This window comes from Glandiceps talaboti, chromosome 5 (genome assembly GCF_964340395.1).
Source record: "Glandiceps talaboti chromosome 5, keGlaTala1.1, whole genome shotgun sequence".
NCBI lineage: Eukaryota > Metazoa > Hemichordata > Enteropneusta > Spengelidae > Glandiceps > Glandiceps talaboti.
Window position 1 is genome coordinate 3,903,388 of NC_135553.1, and position 15,878 is coordinate 3,919,265.

General features: G+C 33.5%; 1 protein-coding gene across 2 annotated transcripts in view; it reads left to right on the top strand.

Annotated features, from left to right (window-relative positions):
- LOC144435616 (ankyrin repeat and fibronectin type-III domain-containing protein 1-like) overlaps window positions 1-13,241 on the top strand; it is a 158,873-nt gene extending 145,632 nt beyond the window's left edge. For both annotated transcript variants that reach the window (XM_078124208.1, XM_078124209.1), the window contains 9 exons: window positions 211-420; window positions 751-870; window positions 2,542-2,748; window positions 3,388-3,537; window positions 4,772-4,889; window positions 6,053-6,219; window positions 6,634-6,790; window positions 7,572-7,897; window positions 8,520-13,241. In XM_078124208.1, the coding sequence (XP_077980334.1) occupies window positions 211-420; window positions 751-870; window positions 2,542-2,748; window positions 3,388-3,537; window positions 4,772-4,889; window positions 6,053-6,219; window positions 6,634-6,790; window positions 7,572-7,897; window positions 8,520-8,801 (1,737 nt within the window). In that variant the 3' untranslated portion in view covers window positions 8,802-13,241. The remainder of the gene's footprint in view (window positions 1-210; window positions 421-750; window positions 871-2,541; window positions 2,749-3,387; window positions 3,538-4,771; window positions 4,890-6,052; window positions 6,220-6,633; window positions 6,791-7,571; window positions 7,898-8,519) is intronic.
- The last annotated feature ends 2,637 nt before the right edge of the window (window positions 13,242-15,878 follow it).

Sequence of the window (15,878 nt, forward strand, 5' to 3'; positions counted from 1 at the left end):
AGACAAAGCTAGTAAACAGTATTGCCTGTTTTATTTTCTCTTGGACAGAAATTTATGAGTTAATTTATGGTATCTGACAAATCAATAGGTTATTCGGTGAAAGTAAATGGTTGCTGTTACAGTGTAAAACCACATGTAAATGATAACAAAGCAAATCTATGTATTGATAAGTGTGAAATAGTGATGATATAAAAAATACACTCTTTACAGATTGGAGCGACATGGGAAGACGTTGACGTTTTGAGGTCTGAAATGGACCGCAGTATGTCATCATCAACAGTGGCATTTCGCAGTAAATTACTACAGGCAGCAGCTCAGTTACAGACTGCATTGGGAATTCAAGATTTGGGTCAGTTATATTATCAACCTACAAAAGATATGAATGGTAGTCTGGTCATTACAACAGTGAATTATATCAAGGTATGACTTCCCTATCTATCTATCTGTTTATGTATACCGGTGTGTGTATATGTGTCTGTGTCTGTGTCTGTGTTTATTTATTTGTGTATATGTGTGTGTTATCACAATAGTATACCGGTACTATATATATATATATATATATATATATATATATATATATATCTTCAGAGTGTGACAGTCCAGATTGACAATACAGAAAGTGTGTATATTTTGTGTGTTAATTCTTGACTCGGTATTTACATATATATCAATTTCAAATAAACCTTCACACATTATTTTATCATATTCATGGAGACTAGTCTTTAACATCAATTTCACTTTCTTTTTCAGGATCCTAAAGTTCCTATTTCCTTAAAATGGACACCACTAGCCAGAATACAAAGGAAGTGGACAGGAACACCAGACACGGAAGAACCATCAGCTCCAGATTTACTTATGACATCAATCCCTGTAAGTAAATCTTGTTTTTGCTCTCAATTCAGATTTGGTTTCAAGAATTCACCATGGAAAGTGTTGTCTTTGATTCAGAATCATTTTCACTGTGTTTTTAAAAACGTTCACATGTTCTCAGTGCTAGTAGTAGCAAAGAATAATAACCTTGCTTCATGGACTACATTATAGTTCAAAAGAGATTAATTTTCATAACAAATGTACAAAAAAGGAATACTAGAAGATAGAAAATATGAGCAAAAAAAAACACAATAAAAACATAAATTGTGCCAAGCCAAATGAATATGATTCTGTGAAAATTACTAAAGTCTAAGATCTAGTTAGGATTACATGTTGTGTGTTGTGAGTCAAGAAATTTCACACTTAGTTTATTTTGCTAGAAAAGAAAACTTGTCATTAAGTAATGACTAAGATGTCTTTCTTTACATAAAAACAGTACATTAGGGTCAGTTAGTCATAAAAAGTAGTCTTTGAGAAGTAAGTTAAAGACAATAAAAGGACACAATTTAGTCGTAAAAATATCTTTAAGTTTACAGTATTATTCCATACACAATGTCACACAAGGCAAGCTATACTTTTGTTTATATTTTTCAAAAGAGTAACAACCTACCAAATAGATTATCTTTTTGTGTATTTTCCATATAAATTTTGCAAAAGATAAACTAAATTTGTTGTTATTCCAAAAAAGTACCTGACAAGTATCCGAGTGGAATGGCTAGCTAAGTAGTGGAGAAGTGGAGAGTGTTTTGTACCTGGTTATTACATTATCTGCGTATGGTCATAAAGTGTACTGTAGCAATAGGTTGTAAAATTACATGTAAAGCATTGACGCAATATTGGCATATATGTTGTATTACGTTTACGTTACAAATATTCTACTTGTTTTTATGAGATAGTTAAAATTTACTACTACACAGAAAGGGCATTCAAATAACGTACACAAGAAGTAATTCAGAGAAATTAGAATTTTTCTTTGCAGGTGCTATGAAGTTGAAATTGAAGTCGCAGCAAAACGGTTTTAGATACAAACATTTTAGCTTAGTTTTCACTGATAACTTTTGTCTGTTTATTTCATATATATGCAGTTTCCTTTTGATATATTTATGAGTAATAATCTTAAAATAGTAGATGTAATGTACACACAGGTACATTGGTAATGTTACAAGCCAACTAAGGCTGTAAAATTGTAACTACATGTAATGGCACTTAGTCAAGACTAACTTTTTCATCAGTGAAATAGGAATCATTTTGTAAACAGACTTCACTAATGATTTTGCAGGAGATTTTGTTCTTGCATACTCCACTTTCCTCATCTACACTTTAATACCTCCAGTACAGAAACATAGCAGGCTGTCACCATGTCACTTCTTGAATACAATATATACATAATGTAACATACTTAAAAATCATTTGTCAAGCAAATTGTGTTAGATTGTATGAATATTTTCTTCAAAATGCAGTTTACAATAATTCTTGATTTTTTGTGATTTAAGTGAATGGGGAACAAGGCTGTGTATTTAATGTTGGAAAGAGCATAAACTTCTTAACATTTTCTCAGTGCCAACATTGTTCAGTATCTTTTACATCTGTGATATTGTATGAGCCAATATCTTGTCTTATTTGCCTTGTGTTTCCTAACACTCGTCCCTTTCTTTTTACTTGACTTTTCAGGAAAAAATCTTGTACCATCAAGTGAGCACAATTCCCCTTAGTAGGGGCCTTTATGTAGGCTATCTAAAACTGAGGAGTTCTGTCGACCTTATCAGGGTTATGGTTCAAGAAAAAACACCTAACGTACTGCCACATATGAAAATACGGGAAAACCCGAATGTATCCAAAGAAGAATGGGAGTGGTTACAACAACTAGATACAAATGAGGTAAAACGGTTATATCTAAGAAATTTAGTGAATATTATTTTATTTTACCTAAAGCCTCAGTAAGAGTAATGTTTGCGTAGGTAATTTTCAGCCTTTTTTACAACATTTGCAAATTTAGATGTATTGCAGTGAGTTATACTACTTTGCATAAATTATAGTGAGTTTGCATAAATTATAGTGAGTTGTATATATCATTATGAATTTACATATATAATTAGATATTTGTATAAAGTATAGACAAACCTTTTAGAGGTATACTAAAAACCCAATTGCATGCCAATATCGGGCTTTTAGTATATACCTGTAAAAGTAGGTTTGATATATGACAGAATTTCAACAAAAAAGGGAAGATTGTGTATTTAAATTTAATCAAAACCGGAAATCTTCATTTAAATACAGAGATTAGAGTAAAATAGAAAGGACTTAAAGTGATGTCACCATGTCTTAAGGTTTTTCTCAAGAGGTTTTATAGTTTGGTTTGTAATTGGAAAAGGAGTACTTACTTTGTGTGGACAAATTTCCACCAAATTATATATAGGCAATGGAATGGCACATGATAAATGGTAAATCCTAAAAGCTGTGAATTGTGTTTGTGATTACTAGACAACATCTTATCCTAATTCTCTATTTTACGTGCAGGAGAAGAGTGCACCCACTAGTGCACAACTAAAACTACAAGAAGAGCTGACGACATCCACTAAGAGATTAATGGCAAAACTTGGGGTGTCAGATGACCTGGCGTTGAACCACAGAATATGTGACCTGGAAGTAATTGACATGAATGATGAGGTCAGAGGTCAATCTTTATATTTTATTACTTTTATGTTTTAATGTTTGCAGTTTGTTTGAATTGTGTGTTTGCCCTCAACAAAATCTATAGAATTGATGTCAACATATGTTATTCTCGATTTTACTGTTTATTTATATTATTTGTATATGTGGATGAGGAGTCTTTTTTTTCAAAGTTTACCCCTCAAAAATCTCAAGAATTTACCTCTTTGCCTGTATAACAGTGTAGCATTATTCCTCATCATTATTAAAATAGATACTGTACATGATTCAAGTTTCTAAGCGTCAAAAGTTGAGAAAATTTGATGAATTCTTTTCAAGTTATACTGAAGGAACATATACAATCTGTCATGACTGTTATTGTTTGAGAAATGTTCAGTAACGTTCAGATTTCTAGTGCACGTCATAGAAACAATTTAGCCTCTCAACATATACTACATTACTCCAAATTTCCAAGTAGAGTAGATGAATCATTAGAAACAAGATATTGGGATCACAAAGGTGTCCAACTGTAGTGTGACTAGAAAATGGAATTTAGCCATGTTACATGGATGATAGCAAATGAGTGGAATATTCTATTTGAGAAGTTGATAAAATCTTAATGAGAAACAAGTGCATTGATTGTGTGAAATAGTTTGTTACAGAGATAGGGGTCATTTTAATTCTGTCTCTCGGCACTGCAAACAACAGCAGGGATAGGTTTATACCTTCCCTGCTTTGTATAGTTTTTACTCCAATTCAAATTTAATTTCCTACGTTGCTGAGTACCCACCTGATGTCAGCTCTCATGGCTTAATAATATAAGTCTTCTCATTGATAGCCTTACTTTTTGATAACGTTAGGTGGCGACAACACTTGATTGTTGTCTGTTAGCCATCTAGTGTTGCCTATCATTATCAAAGTGTCTCCTATCTTTATTAAAATATCGCCTATCATTATCAAATTGTTAATTGCCTGTCATGTTAAAAATTTATCACATGTATGTGACAATTGTGATAAGTTTTCATGACTACAGGTGGTGCCTAATAGTTGTACATGTTTACATTTATTGCCAATAACTTGAACAACCATGCAACAATTCCAAACGTGTATTGTGCCGAACAAATTTTTCAATTTTTTTGTCCATTTACGTTGTATTTGTCAATGTCTTTCATTTACACTACATTATAAAGAAATATGTAATGGTCCTGGCCAACTAGATGATTTAAAGTGTAATGTGTTGATTTCATTATAGGTGTCATTCATTCTGGTGGTACCACCAGCAGTAGATGTTTGTAGTGTTCCTGGCCAGACTGATGATGTAACGTCAGACAAAGAACACATACTGCTTCCTGTACCAGTTTTTGAGATGGGTAAGTAATGAATACATGTCATGCTAGTGTTTTCCCTGAAAACTGTTAAAAAGTTAAAATTTGTGATCCCAGTGATACAGATAGGATTACAAATTGGTAAAATGTGGAAATGTAAAACTTTATGCATTGGGTAAAAGGGTAGAGAGTTCATTTGTTTCTAAACATAAACAAATCTTAATTTTAACCTCCTGGTCTACAGGCATTATGACGTGATGTTAAGCAAGATCTTTTTCATTCCTTTTAAAGCAGACCTCAGTGCAGATTTTTTCACATATTTATTTCTAGCTGTCTTTTGTGTAGTATTAATACAGAAAAGTTGAAGATCACTAAAAGCCAACATTATTTCTGCTTATGTTCTTGTGACTTTTTTGGAAACATTAATGGTTCTCCTCCTCCTGGAGACACCCCCAGAGACATCACTCTGATATGCTCCAGGTTAATTTCTCCTGATTCTGCTAAATTAAATGCTGACCTCTTGACTTGGGTAAATTTTAGTTCTGACTTGGAATCTTATGAGTTCCTTAGAGACAATCATTGACTGTTTCAAAAACACATTAATAGATCATTCTTGGTGCGACTGTCCTGCCCAACGCAGGCATTTAGTACAATTCTGACTGATTTCATCTTTTCAGTGTTGTATAAATACCCAAAGGAGATCCATTATTGCTTTAAGTGAAAGAAAGAAGAGTAGAAGCTGTTACTAGTGTTAGATTTAAATCGCATTAACAGATCAAGATTGTGTAACGCTAAAAATAGCTGTACATGAAAACAAGGTGTACATACGGTCTGTATGTTTGTATAAGCATAAAACTCTTGAAACAATTCGACTGGAGTCTGTGCACAACTTGCAAATCTAGAATAGCTCTGAACATGAAAATAAGGTGTACAAACTGTCTGCATGTGTATGTGGTTGTGGGGGGAGGGGGGTGTGCGAGTGTGGCATGGCATGTTAGTCTTAACTGGAATGATTAGATTGAGTGTCACAACTTGTTCTTCAACATGGGACTATAGTTCTGTTAATCAGAAAGACATCTATTCATGTATTGAAAACACCTTTCAACAGTAGAGAAAGTTTGTTTCAGAATTTCTCATTTCCATGGTTTTTCATTAAGGAAAAGTTTTTCAAAATTACAAGCTTAGTATATATGTTTTTTTGACAACAGTGCATATGACGACATACCAACCCGAATTTATCCGTCGGTATGCCAGACTCTCCTCTATATTAGAGATGGACACATTGATTGCACAACACACACTCAGAGGAGCATTTTCTGATGACGAATTGGCTGAAGCTAAATCAAGAATACAACAAATATCAGAGTTTCAACAGGTTAGTTCCATCACACTGTATCTGTCTTAGTTTCTAAGCAACATTTTAAGTGTTTTGTGCTTTATCTGTGTTCAGTACAATTTGAAAATATCCTGATAAGGAGGAAATGTGGTATACAGTTACAAACGGTCGATATTCAATATGTACGATAAATTTAGGTAAGACTTTTATGCATTCATGCCTTTCATAATATCTGTACACAGTAGATTTACAAGGAAATATGGAGAAGTATAATTTTGATATATCGATAACAGTCAGTACATTATTTACTATATTAATTTTGTGAAAGTAATAATTTATTGATTTTTGTCTCAGACAGGAATATTGTACTTTTAAAAAGATATTGCAAAAGGAGAATACATAATTCATATATTCATTATCTTCTAAATGTCACTTTCACTTTTATACCTACAGACGTTAGATTCAACGTGGAAAGGTATGAGATGGATAATGGATACACTACAATATGCAAGAGACAAACAAATCAAAGGTGGTGCTCCTCTTTCCCAACTCTATGCACCCCCGCCATCACCAGTGGACTCTCCTGATCTAGACAAAAAGCCAACAAGAGGTAAACTGACTCGCTTCTGATAGTTGTGTGCTTATTTCACCATAAAATTGAAGTACTGTACAGATAAAAGATGGCAATTTTATTCCTTCTTTCCAGGCTCCATAGCTTTCTGTGTAAAAAAGCAGCATTTAACACAGTCAACTACAAAATCAAGTGTCTGAAATGAATTATTTTGGCAACCATACAGCACCATGGCTAATTTGACTAAGATTATTATGTTGTAACTTTTCTACTTTTGGTAATGACTTTCTTAAGAGTTTACCATCCTTCATGACAGACAGATTAAAAGCCTCAGACCCTGTCATTTCTGACAGTTGGTTAAATATTTTAGTAATAGTGATGCACAATATGACATATTGTGTGGTTAAGGAAGCTGGCCACAAAATTTAATTCTGTCATTAAAAAAGTTATTTCAGGGTCGTCCTCAAATTTAAAAATGCAACTGTATACCATTCAATTTGAAACAAATATTTTTAATTACTCAATATATCCAGGAGAAGGACAACTATGGTTTAATGAGGTGTCAGTCTATATTTTACAAAGATTTGATTGTTTTAAAGAAGTTTTCATTGACAGAAAAACTGTATGAATCAAAGTATGATGCTGTAACAAGTACTTGGTTCTTGGTTTTGTCTGTACAGCTAATTACAAGTTACGACATCAAACTACCATACAGTAATATTTATGTGGTGTTTGTTTTTCTCTGTACATCTAATTACAAGTTACGACATCAAAGTACCATACAGTAATATTTATGTGGTGTTTGTTTTTCTCTGTACAGCTAATTACAAGTTACGACGCCAGAGTCTCGTTAGCAGTGAAACAAGTAGTATTTACAGTACAGGAAGTGATACTAGCAGTACGTCAGACAGTATAGCTGGTATGGGATCACCACGGAGACACCATTGTGATAGGCTGGACGGTAGTCAAGATGACACAACAACGGGTACAAGTGCATCAAGTAGTAACGCCAGTTCACCAACTCACAGTATAGATAGAATCAATGGTGGTACTTCACCACCAACGATACAACAAAACAGTAAAAGTGGAATACTGAGGGTATATCCAGCATATAATACAGGGTTGGCACCGGGAACAAGTCTCAAGGTAAGAAGCACAAAATAAAAATGAGAAAACTATGTTTTCATCACAAGAAGAGCCAGTGACAGTATTCTTAGCTTGTGATGATAAAATTTGTCTGCCAAGTAACATCGCCCTCTAGTGTTATGTTTACTTTTCTTCTTATTTTTTTAATTTCCTCCCAGGCAACAGTGCCCCCTAGTGTTGTTGAAAAAGTAGTGATGGAAAACAAGAATAGGGTAAATCATTACTTGAACCAATCAATGAGCATGTAATGAACAACCATAGTTGAATGATGGAAGTGTTACTTTTGATTTCCCATTGCCACATCAGAACACACGTCCTGAAAACAATATGTGTGAACAGACATTATAATTTCTCCAACTGCTTTACAGTTTTGTTGGTCAGACAGATTCTTTCTCTGAAAAGAACAAAAATAGAATTGTGTTAAAAAAAGATAGCCAGTTATAACAGTTTGATGTTCAAACTGGAACATTGTTTCCAAAAAAACTGACATAATTATCCATTCGCAAAGTCTGTAAAACATACACTTCAGAGTCCAAAATTTGTCAAGTTTTTGTGTGCAGCTGAAAAATGATAAATTAAATATTGGTGTTAAAAATTGTGATTCATGTTTTCTTGTTGACAGCTTCATGTCACAACGAGGACTAGTGCAAGAGAGATTGTGAATTTAGTAGTCCAGCAGTTGAATAATGCCGTCAAGATCAAGGGATATGAAGGACCAGTGTATAATGATGATCAGTTTGACAATTTCTGTCTTGTGGCTGACATTGCTGGAAAGGAACGTATGTTAAGGGACGAATACAGTCCTTTGCAACTACAAAACCCATGGACAAAAGGCAAACTTTTAGTGAAACTTAAGGACCCTGCTGTTACTCTATTGCAAGTTGGACAAAGCACGACAGTGTAAACGACAACATTACGTCATAGAGTGAATAACAAATAAGAGTCAAAAGACTGAAGAAAAAAGCTGTGCAGCTGCCATGTTTTAACCAAAGTACACCATGTTGAACTTTTTACCATGTACACTCACTGCCCATTGTATATGTAAACTCTGTACATAGTCCATTTTATTGACACGAGATATAGCATTACAGACTCTCGTGTCTATACCTCAGCTGTACATAGTCATTTTTTTGTCTTTTAAAAAGAGGTTGTAAGAAAATAAAATCTGTATTTCTAATTGTATTGAAAAATCATGGTGAAATTTTGCGAAAGAATTCTTGCCAACAAAGAATACTCCTTTCTTTCGCTCCTTCCTCTGTACACAATATATTTCTGAATGTTTGAATTTTACTAAGTACAAAGCAATGATCATTCACGTATCTACATTTACAGTTGTAATGTTTTAGACAGATTTTTTGCGAAGACTCAAGAGTTGTAAAAAAGCAGTAGTAATAGTATACAGAAAGTTATATTTGGGGATGTGTAAACATCTCAACCCTAACTGACCCACCATTCAACAAAGGAAAGTATTGTAAATGTTTAAACTGTAAAATTTATTACAAATCATATCTGCTAAACTGAAGGAAACATTATGTATCAAAGAATTGACAATATATAGCGCCCTCAGTGTCAGATTTCAGAGACTTCAAAATCTCTATCCCATAATATCCTGGTAAATTCACACAGAATGAAATGACTTGGTTCTAATGATACATCCAGCAGTAGTTGAAAAATGGTGTAATATTACTGTTCACTCACTAAACATTTCAATATGATTGTTTTGGACTTCTTTTAAAAATGTTTTGTCATGGCAACAGTGTTTATGCAGGGTTAGTAGTTCTTTTTTCGGCCAATTTCCAAAATTTTCTTCTAGATCTAGACCATAGAGAGAGTGCACAACTTTATGATTTGTTTAAAATAGCAATAAGATAGTTAAGATCAGTTAGTTTAATCTAGGGCTGGTTGTCTCATTGGAACCACACTTGTTTATATTTTGTGACCACGTACTGACAATTTTTTGATCATATATTTTATGAACCTGATTCATTGCTGAAAGTGTGACTTTTAAAGAAGATGAAAATCCACTTGTGTGCCACAGTGTTGTCTACAGTTCAATCATCATTTGAAACAGCACCATCTACAGTTCAATCATCGTTTGAAACAGCGCCATCTACAGTTCAATCATCATTTGAAACAGCGCCATTTACTTTTCAATCAAGAGCTGAAAACAGTCAGATAACTACACTTCAATCATTAGCTGATATACCTCCAATTTGCATTTTTACCCAGTCTTGCTGCATTGAGAATAAAAGGATACTGTGAATGGTTCAAGCAACAAACAACTGTAGTCCTTCAACTGGCACTATATCTATATGAACAAATTATATATGAGTCATTATACATAAATATGCCATGCAAATGTAACTAAGAGACAAGTTTCTATATAATACGTCATGTCAATGCAGTAAGGTCGTATCTGCCATGCAATTGTATAGGCAGATACGACCTTACTGCACTGATGCAATGAATATTTCTAAAAGTTAAGCACTTCAATCTGGTGAATCAAGGGAAATTTATCATTTTTAAAAATGCGAAAGCTTTTTAGTGTCGTCTCATTCTTTGATGCATACTTCAGATTCTTTTGAATTCTCTAGCTCAGTATTAGCTTCAACATTTACATCACACTTTGGGATCAACTTTACACTTTTCAATATATATATATATATATCACTATCAGCTGTCTGACCTCGAGTGCTGTGAATTGTTAACCTTTGACTTGTACATACTGCTTTTTACCTGCTTGACCTATAACCCCTGACCCCCTATTGTCTATAAGAGATGACCTATTTATAAAAGATGTAAAGGAGATGTGTTTACACTGTATAGAGAGAAGCTGAAAACGACCGACAATTTCTTGTATAATTATTTCTTTTTGTGTGTTTGTGTTGTCAGAATACATAGCCTAGACAACATTGGAGGTTTGTTGTATAGAACTGCATTTGAGAGAAGAAAATTAAAAGATTTATTTTTGCACCTAGGGAGTCCAAATGTGAATACCCCTTGCATGTCAATTTATATATTATATGAGAGATTATGTGTACTTTTATGTTTTAATGGTCAAATTTATTGGACATACAATCTTAGCAGTTTTTAACAAGTTTTGAGTTTTCAACATTGTAAGCTTTGAAACACTGGTGAAAGCATTCTGTTTGTATTTCTGACTACTAGTCCTATGCAAGACTCCAGAGGGCGCTATGACAGTTCCTTGAGATGCCACTTTTAGATGCCAATAGAATGATAAACATGAAATAACCCAAATTACAAACCCTGAATTATGTGAAACACCACTTTCGGTCACTTGACTAAAACAGCAAATTCAGAAATTAGATACTGTTACTATTCAGTACAATAACCACTCCAGACCTATAAAGAGGTACATTTTTTTTAATGTTATGTTTTGGGGTAATTAATGTTATGCACATGCATGTGGAGATTTATTTTTATTCTGAATCATCGTAAAATGTTAAAGTTATGCTAACCACAAATAATGTGCATTAACTTTTCTTTCCCTGTGCTTTCATACCTTCTGAATGATTTAATCCACAAACAAAACTATAGAAAGTCTGAAATAACTTTTTCCAAACTCATCCATAGTAACACACATATTTATGTTTATACCTTTAGTTACAAAACAAAGAAATAAAATCTGACATTGAAAAATTAAGTTGGTCAAGGGTATGAACTTGTTCAAAATGGCTTATGGTCAGCGCCCTCTAGTGTCATGAATGTGACTACTCATTCAAAAATGTATGACCTTCCAAATATTCAAGTACAGTGAATCATCAATTATCATAAAGTTAGTTATTCAACTGTCTATGTGTCCATCCCCTGTTAGTTTGTATCATCAATATCAGTCTTTGATTGTGGAATCATAAAGCAGTGTAATACTACCATAATGATGAATTTATGAATTACCCCCAGTAGAATGTAAACAGTTTATGACTTCCATGAATACACACAATATCCCATGAATACACTCAGTATCCCTAGAATACACACAATATCCCAAGAATACACTCAGAATTCCTAGAATACACACAATATCCCAAGAATACACTCAGTCTCCTAAGAATACGCAATATCCTAAGAATACACTCAGTCTCCCAAGAATACACACAATATCCCAAGAATACACTCAGTATCCCAAGAATACACAATATCCTAAGAATACACTCAGTATCCCTAGAATACACACAATATCCTAAGAATACACTCAGTCTCCCAAGAATACACACAATATCCCAAGAATACACTCAGTATCCCAAGAATACACAATATCCTAAGAATACACTCAGTGTCCCAAGAATACACACATTATATCCCATTTTATGCATTCACATTGGGATTGCTAATCTTCAAGATAAACAAAGAAATTTGTTTCAACAATGTATTTTCATGCAATGAAAAATCTGAGGCTGCCAGCCACGGGTACATTACAGTTTACATATGGATATTGACTAATATATTTCTCTGACCCTTGACCCTTGACCCTTGTGTCATTTATTACAGTATGTATCACTATAAAGTGTATGTATTCCCCAAAGTTGTACAAGAAATACTTATTGTTTTGCCGAATAGTAGTTTTTTTTATAGAAAACCCTACAGAATCTTTGAACTGAAGAACTCCAGGATTGAGGCCCAGTACATAATGTTGTATTTCTTGCCTAGTGTACTTGTTCTATGCATTCCTTTATATATCATACATTTATGGATACTGTAAACCTAGATATTTTCACCTCTAGAAAATTTTGTCGTCTACTACTTCTCAAAGTCTAATGTTTACTACCCTGTAATTACTAAACTGTGTAAAAGAAGGCATTTTAAAATAGTCACTACTGATTTTCGTGTTTTTGTTTTTCCAGCAAAATTAGCGAAAATAAGTCTTCAGTGAAAATTTCCAGGTTTACAATATCTTATCCACCCAATTCTGAGTAGAAATGGAGGCAAATACTTGATATACATAAGTATAAAGGAGAGAGCATATGTCAAGCCCAGTACATATGAAATACAGTGTATGAAACAAATAGAGACTTCTCCTTGATGACATCGATAGGATCTTGTGCCATATTGATGAAAATATCTGTTTTGAATGCACACAACCAATCCTACATGTACTCATCCCAAAAATAAAACTTACTGTGTTTGTTTGTATGTTTCACCGTAGACAGTCATTTACAGTAGTTTTTTGAAATCTTACAATGTGACTTTTCCAGGACAGAATACAACAGAATGCTTACCCTACAGTTAGCTGTAAAGCTCTAAGACACTGCTAGGCCTTCAATTATGTCTAAGAATTGACATTAGCCAAAGATCATGTATTACCAAAGATTCCAACATAAAAATAAAAGCATTGATCAAACTATAATACTCTTACTCTGTGTGTCATATCTATTATGTGTGTTTGTTTGTGTGGCATATGTATTACCAGGTATGTATGTGTTTGTTGGTGTGTGTGTGTCATGTATTATGTGTGTGTGTGTGTGTGTGTGTGTGTGTGTGTGTGTGTGTGTCATGTATTATGTGTGTGTGTGTGTGTGTGTGTCATGTATTAAGTGTGTTTGTTTGTTTGTGCGGCATATGTGTATGTATCTTTTTTGACAAGACAAGACAATACAATAGACCTACCATGAAAACATTTTTTCCATACAGAATGTGTCAGATGGGGCTACTACTGTGGCTATAACAAAAGTCGTAATAGTATCGCTGACTATAACTATTCTTAAGTTACTGAGTGTGATAACATTAAAGGGGTACAAACTAAGTTTATATGTTTGTAGGGCATAATTGTTATTGTAGATTAAAATACATCTGTAGCATATTTAACAATTACTTCCTGTTGACAGAACTCAAAACCTGGTATTAAGTAAATGATTTGATGACAATTTATTATATGCATACTGAAATGGTGAGGAAACTGGTGTATCATATTATATATGTATGTATGTATGTATGTATGTATGTATGTATGTATGTATGTGTGTATATGTGTATGAATGTATGTATGTATGTAGGTATGTATGTAGGTATGTATATACTTGTATGCATATATATATGTTGTTTGTTTGTTTGTTTGGTTTTGTTTATTGTTTGTTTGTTTGTTTGTTTGTTTGTTTTTTGAAAACAAATGTAATCTGACAAGGTCCCATGTGATTGAAGTAATGACTCGTGCAAATCAATTGTTTAATTTAAATGATATAGTATCATTACTCTCAACAATGTGTGTCCGAACTAATAGGGAAAAACAAACGATTTTGACAATTGCACTTTTGAGGGCAGTCATTCGCCCGATCAACAATATGATCAGATATTAAAAATGTGATGATAGGCTAGCTGTAGTCTGTGTGCGAAATTTATACGAACATAAATCTGACCTTGTGGTATCTGTTTTACTTACTTACTTGTAAAGGTGAAATTGACATGTCATGAGTCAACGTGAAGCTTTAATTTGTTGGCGATTGTTGATATCAAATTTACATATAGAGCATACAAGAATTATAATAATTTATATGTTGGTTGAATTTCTCAATTTGTATATAATAAGCTTACATTGTGAAATACCAAAGAGAGTGAATACTATAGTCTATACTGAGTACAGATGTCAGAAATAAATTATTGTGGACATAAACTATACACTCGTTGTACTCTCGTATTTACAGAAGAAAACAGTATCAGTATTGTTTGATTGTTAGGGAGATTAGCTGTAGATGAATTCTAAACTGCAAAGACGAGCAGTTCTCACCCATAAGGAGACCATCAGCTTTTGCTACCTGTCATTAGCAAGGTCATTGTTCATTATTTCTGAGTTTTTTATCTTCCGGGAGACTGTACTCAAAAATATCATTTTTTCCTGAAACTATAAAAGGCTTAGGAATAAAAAAAAAAAATAACTACGAAATTAGGGCCTATTGCAGCTAATGATTCATATTCTATAAAATACTGACCGACGCATATATAATTTTGTTATGTTTGGAAAAAATAAAGAAAGCAACAACACATCTTGACGTCACCGCTGTGGACCACAGGCATTTGTTTCCCGAGTTATGGCTCAGAATATTTCTATCAGAATACATTAAAATGACGATAATATCGTTAATATTGACGTATTAAACCAAGACTATATGAAAGGGGTAAAATTACACATGTTTCTGTGATCGCGCAGTTTCACTAAATGCGAAGGAAGACACACAGGCATTTGTTTCCCGAGTTATGGCTCAGAATATTTCTATCAGAATACATTAAAATGACGATAATATCGTTAATATTGACGTATTAAACCAAGACTATATGAAAGGGGTAAAATTACACATGTTTCTGTGATCGCGCAGTTTCACTAAATGCGAAGGAAGACACACAGGCATTTGTTTCCCGAGTTATGGCTCAGAATATTTCTATCAGAATACATTAAAATGACGATAATATCGTTAATATTGACGTATTAAACCAAGACTATATGAAAGGGGTAAAATTACACATGTTTCTGTGATCGCGCAGTTTCACTAAATGCGAAGGAAGACACCTGTCTTCCTTCGCATTTAGTGAAACTGCGCGATCACAGAAACATGTGTAATTTTACCCCTTTCATATAGTCTTGGTTTAATACGTCAATATTAACGATATTATCGTCATTTTAATGTATTCTGATAGAAATATTCTGAGCCATAACTCGGGAAACAAATGCCTGTGTCTTCCTTCGCATTTAGTGAAACTGCGCGATCACAGAAACATGTGTAATTTTACCCCTTTCATATAGTCTTGGTTTAATACGTCAATATTAACGATATTATCGTCATTTTAATGTATTCTGATAGAAATATTCTGAGCCATAACTCGGGAAACAAATGCCTGTGCTGTGGACAAAGTATACTGAACTGACCAATCAAAACGAAATCAACACATCGGTGTAAAGGTCATTGACTTGTATGACGTCAGCGTATTCCCCATATTAGGGAAAGCCTAGGGTGGAGCAACCACCTGTGTAAAT